At 65.8% G+C, this 9546-nt stretch overlaps 1 protein-coding gene across 1 annotated transcript in view; it reads left to right on the top strand.

Annotated features, from left to right (window-relative positions):
• LOC144316579 (troponin T, cardiac muscle-like) overlaps nt 1-9546 on the top strand; it is an 11184-nt gene continuing 1638 nt past the window's right edge. The window contains exons 1-10 of the mRNA XM_077902580.1: nt 1-40; nt 682-711; nt 2592-2657; nt 2969-3004; nt 3877-3910; nt 4936-4996; nt 5256-5372; nt 6114-6191; nt 7851-7961; nt 9035-9203. Coding sequence (XP_077758706.1) covers nt 16-40; nt 682-711; nt 2592-2657; nt 2969-3004; nt 3877-3910; nt 4936-4996; nt 5256-5372; nt 6114-6191; nt 7851-7961; nt 9035-9203 — 727 coding nt within the window. The 5' untranslated portion in view covers nt 1-15. The remainder of the gene's footprint in view (nt 41-681; nt 712-2591; nt 2658-2968; nt 3005-3876; nt 3911-4935; nt 4997-5255; nt 5373-6113; nt 6192-7850; nt 7962-9034; nt 9204-9546) is intronic.

Below are 9546 nucleotides of genomic sequence, written 5' to 3'. Positions count from 1 at the left end.
CCTTGCTTGCCGTGAATGGACTCCACCCGCCTCCCGCGGAGTAAGACCCTGTGGCCTAATGACTAAGAATGGGCTCTAAGTGGGTGACCCCAAGCCTGCAGGGTGGACCAGGCCGTGTCTCTTCCTCCAGGAGGGAGCGGGTGGTTTCTGTAAGCTCCGTCCTGGGCCCCCCCTCCCCGCAGGCGGCGCTTCCTTCAGGCAGACGGAACGTGCCCGCGCCAGGCGCTCCCGTGGGGCTTGCGGGCCTCTGGGTCCTGAGCAACCGGACGTGTCCACGGGCTCCCGGGGGCTCGTTCCCGGTGGGTGCGCGGGAGGAGTTTGAGGGCAGAGTGGGTCGTTTGCAGCGTACCCTTTGGGGCGCCCACAGGAGTCGGCCCGTTAGCGCCACTGAACGCTTCCCACGCGCCGGGTGAGCACGGGTCCGTGGGCACCAGAGATCACCTGTCATCTCACCCGCGGGAGTGAGGATGGTCATGTCCGTTTTACGGACAAGGCGCCCGGGAAGCTGCTGAGAAGCGAATTGCCCAAGTGGCTCCAAGTGTTGCATCGGGCACTGGAGCTGGAGCTTGACCCCGAAGCCCACGCTCAGAGCCATACGCCATCCCGCGCCCGTCCCTGTCCTGCTCCCAGACTAACCTGTCTCGCTTCTCCCCCCTGCTGCGGCCACTCCCTGACCCCCAGAAGAGGAGGACTGGAGAGAGCACGACGACGGTAGTACAGCTTTTCCTTTCCTGTGCTTTCTGCTCCCTGCTGTCTGGGGCCTGGCCCGGTGGTCGGGGCCCTGCTCTGCGCGAGCGGGGCGGGCGGGCCGGGGTCCGGGGGCGCGGGGCGGCTCCCTCACTCCCTGCCGGCCTCCGAGGGGCCCGGCCGCTGCTCCTTCCCCCGGGTCCTGACCTCTGTGCTGCGCTGGGTGGCGGGAAGGCCCCGGGCTGGCTCGTCCCCTAGCCTGGTCCGCATGTGGCCCAGAGGGGCACTACTGTCTGGAGCGGGTGGCCTCTCTCTGCCCCCGCGGCACCTACTGGGCCCTCCCTCTGAGCTGGACGGCACCCAGGCGCCGCGGCCGGGGCGTGAGGGGCCTGCGACGCAGTTATCCGAAGAGCAGCTGGGGGAACTGGAAATAGCCAGAGCAGAAAGGACATGACGTCAGCCTTCACATGTGCACTGCGGTGGGCGTGGGGGGGCCTGGACTCTTGCCAGCCCCCGGGGACGGGACTAGGGCAAGGGGGACACACTTGGGCTGAGTTTAGAAAGCTTTCTAATAGTGATGTCTCGAGCCGCGGTGGGTGGTCTGGGCAGCCACGGAAGGTGGGGGGTGTTGCACAGAGAATTGGCACATGGGGTGGGGTTAATCAGGTGGCCTGAAGAGCACCCCCACACTGGCCATACTCTTGTTGCCAGCCGTCTACTCTCACCCTTTCTGGAAGGACCTTCTTTCAGAGAGGCACCCCCAGGCCCAGACGTGGGAACGGGGGACCCAGAGCACCAGGCAGGCTGATTGGTGGCCGGCCCTGAGGCTTTTTCGCCTCCCTCTGCCAGGAGGCCACCACTTGTCAGCCCGTCAGTCAGCGAGCATTACCAGGCACCTCCCACAGGCAGAGCCATGGGCCTGGCGTCATCCCGTCTTATCTGTCTTCTCCAAGTGCCTGACTTGGGTGGGGTCCATATCCTGCCAAGCCGAGGGGTGAAAATAGAAAAATCCTACTGACTCTCCAGACAGTACAAATGTCTACACGGTGGACATCTCACCCACCCACCCATAGTTTTGCTGTTTTGGTTTCTCTTACATACACATGAAGGGTCCCTAGAGTTACTGAGTCCAGGACAGGCGCTTCTCCAGCAGTAGGATAAATCCCGTAGCTCCCGATCTTTGGGTAGAACATTCAGGCTGGGGTGAGGGGACTGGGGTGGAGTCGTGTGATTGCCAGGGAGGCTGTTGGGGAAAGGCGCTAAGTCAGGCAGCAGCAGCTGAGCCACCAGACGTCCCCACCCCAGCGGGGTCTCGCCAGGCCTGCAAGCCCTCCTCTGCCGCTCCCCGCAGCGCCCACTACACCCTAACTACACCCTAACATGCTCCGACCCCAGACTTCCAGCCCTCCTAGTGGCTTTCAGGGGGAGCACAGGTCTCTAGGCCCCATTTCCAATTCCCAAACTCCGGCAGAGGCAGGTCTGGAACAGCAGGACTCTGCCCAAGCCACCTCAAGCCCTTCCATCGGGGCGTAGCAGGGTCGGCAAGCATTTCCCCTAAAGGAGCGCATAGTAAATGTCTTAGGCTTCGCGGGCCACACGGTATCTGCCGCAACGTCTGGACCTGCTGCAGGGGGGCAAAGGCAGCCGCCGGCAGGATATTGATGCGGCTGTGTTCCAATAAAACTTTATTTCCTGAAATGTCTGGGGGCCACGTTCGGCCCTTGGGCCGTAGTTTGGCAGCTTCTGGTTCAGCCCCGGAAGTGAGCAGCCCCGTGTTGTTCATATCGGTGGCCCCAAAAGTCACCCGGATGGGGGAGGTGCCGACCTCCCTGCCCTTGGTCCCCGGCACGGGGCTGCCTCCCGGTGCAGGCCTGGGTACTCACGGTGTCTGGCTCGCCCTCCAGAGCAGGAAGAGGAGGCCGCAGAGGAGGCAGGAGGTGAGGCTGCGACGGAGGAGACCAACGCGGAAGGTAAAGCCTGCCTGCCGTGAGGGCTTGAGGGGCTTTGTCGCGGTGCCTCGAGGCACGGCGGGGGCACCCAAGGGCACCCCTGTGGACGTAGGGCGTCCGCCCGGAGCCCACCCTGCAGCCTGCGCACCAGTGCCACCTGCCCGGGCCGGGCCATGACCCTTGTCGGGGTGCTCCCTTGGGTCCAGGGCCATGTCTGTGACTCCAGGAGCTGGCAGGGTGCGCTTTGGTTTAGGCCCCATGTGGGGAGAAGCCTCTGGGCAAGAGCCTGAGCCTAGGACGAGGCTCTTACTGATTTCTCCTGTTCTGTGCAGGAGATGGCCAGGAAGGCGAGGCTAAAGAGGCCGAAGGTGAGGGCTTAAGGCCTCAGGAGGGACGTATCAGGATGTCAAGGGAACCCCTGCAAGCAGCTCTGGGGGAGATTGCCCACAGGACTCCCTCCGGGGAGGTGGGCAAGGAGGCCTTCGGGGGGGGGGGTGAGGTCAGAAGTTGGTGACCTTGCAGGTTTTGGGTGTTGGCCTGCAAACCCGTCTCCCTCATTCCAGAGAAGTTGCCCGGGTGGTGCCCCTGGGAGAGGGGACCACTGTCCTGCCCAGATTGGGGACCCACACCTTCCGGGCTCCTGGAGCTCAGGCAATATCATCTGTGAAGTGTGGCGTCTCTGGGATGAAACCCCAAGACACAGATGGGGGCTGTGGCACGTCGCCGCGGTGCTCACTGCCACGGGGGAGGCTTTACGGGGTGCCGTGGTCCTGGTCCCGTCTCTGCAGGGGAGGGGCAGCAACTGGGTCTTGGCATCATGCCTGTGTGCGTCCGGGCCCTGGTGGCCAGGGATCCAGGGAGCAACCGGGGAGGCAGAGACCTGGGCGGGGACTGAGGGGCCAGGACCCCCTGGGGCAGCCACGGGGTTGGGGGGGGGCCCTCCTCCCTGGGAAGCAAAGCTGCCTTGCCCAGAACTGGTGAACGAGGAAAGGCTGGGCATTTTTCTCTGGGCGTGTGTGCTTCCTGTGGGGACCCCGCTGTGCCCCGAGATGTCCCCCCGGGAGGTGCTATGGCACAGGGGGTGTGAGGTGTGACCTTCGTGACACTCCTGGAGCCAGGGATCTGCGGGGCTGGAAGGAATTCACTGTGCACATGGGGAAATGGAGGCCCATGGGGGACAGAGCTGGGGCCAGGTCTGGGGCCTCCTGACCCCGTGGCTTTGGGCTTCTCTCCTCTCCAGATGGCCCGGTGGAGGAGTCCAAACCAAAGCCCAGGTGAGTGGGCCGTACCTGTGAAGCCCTGTGGGCGGAGGGCCAGTGAGGAGGGCTGACCAGGGCAGGCAGGAGGGCAGTATGGCACAGCGGGCATGGGCTGGGGGTGCAGCAAGCACAGGCTGCCATGTACGGTTATACGGGGTGTGTAACCACAAGAATGTGCCTGAGGGACGGTGGAGGCTGAAGTCCGCCCCGGGCCTACACAGCCAGCTGCGCACCCCGTCACGGGGGGGTGGTGGGGCGGACTAGTCATGGCCCTGGACAGAGACCCACCGCCCCCGTCCCTCAGCATGGCTGGAACACCTTCCTCTGTAGCTGAAGTGGGAACTGAGGGAGGAAAGAGGATCTGCGGGAGCCAAGCAATGAAACTGGGATGGCCTAGGGGGCTTCGAAGTGTGGCAGGGGGGTGGGGCGGGGCGGCGTGGTGCTGTGCATGCAGGGGTGCAGGGGGACTGGGGTGCTGGGCCCGCGGGCGCCTCCCCTGGGGTGGTGCTCAGCCTGTCCCAGCCCACACGGGTGGCCTCGCCCCATGGCCGTGGGTCCCCCTGAAACAGCCCCAGACACAGCCACAGGTCCGCTCATCCGTCCAGCGCTGTCTGCTTTCCTGGCGATGGATGCTGTGGTACCTCAGTCCAGCCCTGCATAGACCTGAGGGCGAGCAGGGAAACTGAGGCCCGGCCCCACTGGACCGGGTGCCACCCGGCAAGCATGCGTTGGGGCGGGGACCACAGCACAGGCCTCCGGGCTCATGGGGAGATGCCGTGGGGTCAGCCGCGTGTGCCGTTGAGCCTCTGTCCTGGTGGACAGGCCGGCACTGCCTACGTCGTGGGTGCACAGGGACGACGGAGGGGGGCACCTGGGACAGAGCTCGGTGTCCCGGCTGTGAGACCTGACGTGGGGTGCTAGCGCCGCGGCGGCTGTGCCTCTGCAGGAAGGAGAGGGGCCCCGCTGCTCTGGGCACCCGTGGTCCCAGGGGGCCGGGGCGGGGGGGACATTCCCCAGTTCCCTCCTCTTCTGTCCCACAGGCCATTCATGCCCAACCTGGTGCCACCCAAGATCCCAGATGGAGAGAGAGTAGACTTTGACGTGAGCGTGCCTGTGGGGAGAGCGGGCCTGGGCTGGGAGTGCTTGCAGGGGCCCCGAGGGAGACACCCTGTGACCTGGGGGGGGGGCGTGGCAGGCGGGGAGGCGCTCAGCACCCCCACTGGGCCTCCTCCTGGGCCTGGGCCACTGTGGCCCCTGCCGGCTGGGCGTCCAGCCTGCCCGTCCCGTCTGCTGCGGAGGGGGCACCCCGCAGCCGCTTCCCCGGCCCGTGGGGGCCTCTGAGCCCGCCGTGCGTCCGCAGGACATCCACCGGAAGCGCATGGAGAAGGACCTGAACGAACTGCAGACGCTGATCGAGGCTCACTTTGAGAACAGGAAGAAAGAGGAGGAGGAGCTGATTTCACTCAAAGACAGGATTGTGGGTGTCCAGCCTCCCGTGGAATCGCCCCCAGAGGCCCCTGTGCCTGGGCAGCCCTCCCTGGGGCCCCTTCCCCACCCGGAGTGGGCTCTCTGTCAGGGTCCGGGTGCCCGGGAGCCCCCGGCCCGCACCTCCTGGGGCCCTGCTCACTCCACACCCCCTGGACGGTCTGGGCGGCTCGCCTCGGGTGGCCCGGGCTCCAGCTGCGCCCCCGCCCCCGCCTGCCTCCCCCTGGGCGGAGCTCCTGCGCCGACACGGGTGACGCTGTGGCCTCTGCGATCCCGAATCCTGCTGGGGGAGGGAGGTCATCTGGTTTGCTTTGTTTTCCTCTCCACCAAACTGGCCGCGCGGCGCTGGCTGGCAGCTGAGGATTTGGCCACCTGTCGGGGGACACAGAGCAGCTGCCAGGGCCGGGGTCAGGGGCACAGCCCTCGGGGAGACAGGACGAGCCGCCTGGCATTTTTCGAGTGGTTGAGGACAGCCCCATGACGAGTGCTGTTCGGTGTCGGCCCATCTTTATTTAGCCGGGCCCCGGGAGCTGGCCCACCTGTCCGCCGACTCTGCGTGCGTGCAGCTGGCGGGGCCGAAGCCCCGGGAGGAAGGGCATTCCTTGCCCTGAGGCTCGGGGGGCGGGGGATCCCGTGAGGGTTCTCTGGCCGCCTGTCCCCTGGGCGGTCCCTGCACCTCTGCTGACACCTCGGCCTGTGCACGCCCTGGGCAGGCTTGGCCTCTCCCCCGTAGGAGAAGCGGCGGGCCGAGCGGGCCGAGCAGCAGCGCATCCGGAACGAGCGGGAGAAGGAGCGTCAGACTCGCCTGGCTGTGAGTGACCCTAGTGCAGGGCCCACCGAGCCCCCCACCCTGCTGCCAGCGCCTTCCAGCCCCCGCCCCCTCTGCCTTCACACACCCCGGGCCGGTCAGCGAGCCCCCGGTGAGTGCTGCGCCTTGTCTGGGTTCTGGCGATAAGCGGCCGGCAAGACACAAACGTCGGGGCCTCACGAACCTAGAATTTTATGAGACTCTCCGTCCAGCAGCTCCACCTCTGGGTGTTCACACGAACACGAAACCCCCAGCAGCAACACATCTGCATCCCGGTCATTGTAGCCTTATTCACGGGAGCAAAGACCTGAAGGCAACCCATGTGTCCAGCGACGGAGGAGGGGATAAAGAAAATGTGCACACACACACGCACACACACACGGCACACGGACACATGCACACACACACATGGACACACATGTACACCGACACATACACACGGACACAGGAATATTACTCAGCCATGAAACAAGAAGGAACCCTTGCTATTTGTGAGAACGTGGTTGGACCTAGAGGGTGTTACACTAAGTGGAATAAGTCGGACAGTGAAGGGCAAGTACCGTAGGATTTCACCCACTTTATTTTTTTGTTAAAGATTCTATGTGTTTATCTGAGACAGAGTGAGCTTGTGCAAGCATGAGCAAGGCAGGCGGTGGGAGGAGCAGAGGGAGCAGGAGAGGGAGAAGCAGACCCTTCACTGAGCGGGGAGCCCGACGTGGGCTGGACCCCAGGACCCGGGATCATGACCTGAGTTGAGGGCAGACGCTCAACGCGCTGAGCCCCCCTGGGCGCCCCCGCGTGATTTCACATATATATGGAATCTAAAACGAAACAAAAATGAAAACCAAAGCAAGCTCGTGGATGCAGAGAACAGATTGGTAGTCGCCAGAGGCAGGAGTGGGGGAGAAAGGTGAGCCACAGAGTGGGGGGGGCCAGGTGAGCCACAGCGTGGGGGAGCCAGGTGAGCTACAGCGTGGTGGGGCCAGGTGAGCCACAGGATGGAGGTGAGCCACAGCATGGGGGGGCCAGGTGAGCCACAGGGTGGGGGGGCCAGGTGAGCTACAGGATGGGGGGCCAGGTGAGCCACAGGGTGGGGGGGCCAGGTGAGCCACAGCGTGGGGGGGCCAGGTGAGCCACAGGATGGTGGGCCAGGTGAGCTACAGGATGGGGGGCCAGGTGAGCCACAGGATGGTGGGCCAGGTGAGCTACAGGATGGGGGGCCAGGTGAGCCACAGGGTGGGGGGGCCAGGTGAGCTACAGGGTGGGGCCAGGTGAGCTATAGGATGGGGGGCCAGGTGAGCCACAGAATGGGGGGGCCAGGTGAGCCACAGGGGCTGAAAGGCACAAACTCACTACAGGACGGCTGGTGTCTCTGGTGCCTCCGGGCCCCGTGCCAACTCCGCGGGAGCAGAAGTTCCCCTCCTTGTGCCCCCAGAGCAACAGGCCCCCTCGGGGGCTCCCCGCCTGACGGGAGCACGTGACCCTCACTTGGGGAACCCCCTCCCTGGTGCCAGGCCCTGTCCTGGGGGGTCCGTGTGGGGGGCTTCTTGCCTGGTGGAGAGAAAGCTCCACTCGTGGGACCGCGGGGACCCCAGTCTTCAGCCTGTGCGGGGGTTTGTGCCTCCACCCCTGATCTGTGCTCCTGCTCCCCCTGCTAACCAGGAGGAGAGAGCCCGACGAGAGGAGGAGGAGAACAGGAGGAAGGCCGAGGACGAGGCCCGGAAGAAGAAGGCGTTGTCCAACATGATGCACTTTGGGGGCTACATCCAGAAGGTGGGCCGGGAGCAGCTGGCTTCAGGGCACTGGAGTGGGAGGGGCGGGGTGTCCGCCGCCCTCGAGCTGGGTCCCCACCGTGTGAGACCCAAGCGTCCTCCTCCTCCTGCCTGGGCCTTCCCCATGAGGGGCTGCTGGCGGTGGGGCTGCAGGCAGAGGCCCCGACCCTGTGTCAGCCGTGCCCGGGGCCCCGGGGGGGACAGTGCGTCTGGAAGAGCCCTGCGCCTAGGACAGGGGCCCTGGTGGGAGCCCCGGATGTGCCCCTTCCGGCCGTGGCCTCAGGCCGCTCAGAGCCCAGCCCGCTCACCTGGAGACAGGTGCGAGGCCCACCCGCCTGCACCGAGGTCACGGGAGCGCCCGAGCACCCACAGAGGCTTTGCTCCTGCGCACGTGCTCATGCCCCCTCCCGCTGGTACCCCGTTCTCAAGGGGGGACAGGAGCTACCAGATGGATTTTCTCCAGGCAGTGGAGCCACCAGGACGGTTCCTTAGGCCTCCCACGTCCCCAGCTCAGAGCGGGCCCCCCCCCCCACCCCGGGGCCCTCCAGCCGCCCCGGCCGGCCCGCTCTCCAGGCAGCGCCTCCCGCCACCGCGGGGTCTGAATCGCCTTCTCCTTCTCCCCCTGTGTCTCCTGCCTTTGCCTTCGGCCCCGGGCCCTGCCCTCCCTCTGTGTCTCTGTCCGGGTCTCCTTCTTTCTCTCTGGGTCTTTCTCTCATGGTGTCCTGGCTCTGCAGGCCCAGGTGGGTACAGAAACCTCTAACCCTCTTCCTCCTCGTGGCCCTGGGGGCTCCCTGGGCGGAGGGGGCTGGCGGGGGGAGGAGCGTGGACAGTGGGCTAGTGGGAGGAGGGAGCCGCCAAGGAGTAAGGGACTGAAACGACCCTCCTTGCCCCTGCCTCAGTTTCTCCGGGAAATCCAGGCAGTTGGTGGCGTGTGGGTGTCTCAGGAGAAAGAGGATAAGGGCCTGGTCCTGCTGCGGGCCTTGCCCTTCTCCCTATCGGGGTTTGGGAGGGGCGGGGGAGAGGGAGGAGGTGTTCTCTAGCCAACCCCCCACCGCTGCTCACCACCCTCTCCAGACCGAGCGGAAAAGTGGGAAGAGGCAGACGGAGCGGGAAAAGAAGAAGAAGATTCTGGCTGAGAGGAGGAAGGTGCTGGCCATTGACCACCTGAACGAGGACCAGCTAAGGTGGGGACTGAGGGTGCAGGGCAGCATCTGCGAGGGGAGGGCGGGGGGGGGAGGGGAGGGTGGGGGAGCAGAGGGGAGGGGGTGGTGGTGGAGGGGAGGGTGGTGGAGGACAGTGGAGGGCAGGGGGGAAGGCAGGGGAGCAGAGGGGAGGGCAGGGGAGCAGAGGGGAGGGCAGGGGGGAGGGCAGGGGTGCAGAGGGGAAGGCAGGGGGGCAGAGGGGAGGGCAGAGGGGAGGGCAGGGGTGCAGAGGGGAGGGTGGGGGAGGACAGGGTGGTGGAGGGGGAGAGAGGGGAGGGCAGGGATGAGGGCAGGGGAACAGAGGGGAGGGCAGGGGGCAGAGGGGAGAGCAGGGGGGAGGGCGGGGGTGCAGAGGAGAGGGTGGTGGAGGGCAGGGGAACAGAG

The sequence above is a fragment of the Canis aureus genome, chromosome 6 (assembly GCF_053574225.1).
Source record: "Canis aureus isolate CA01 chromosome 6, VMU_Caureus_v.1.0, whole genome shotgun sequence".
NCBI lineage: Eukaryota > Metazoa > Chordata > Mammalia > Carnivora > Canidae > Canis > Canis aureus.
Note: the sequence above shows the minus strand (reverse complement) of the source record. Positions and strands in the feature narration are given on the sequence as shown.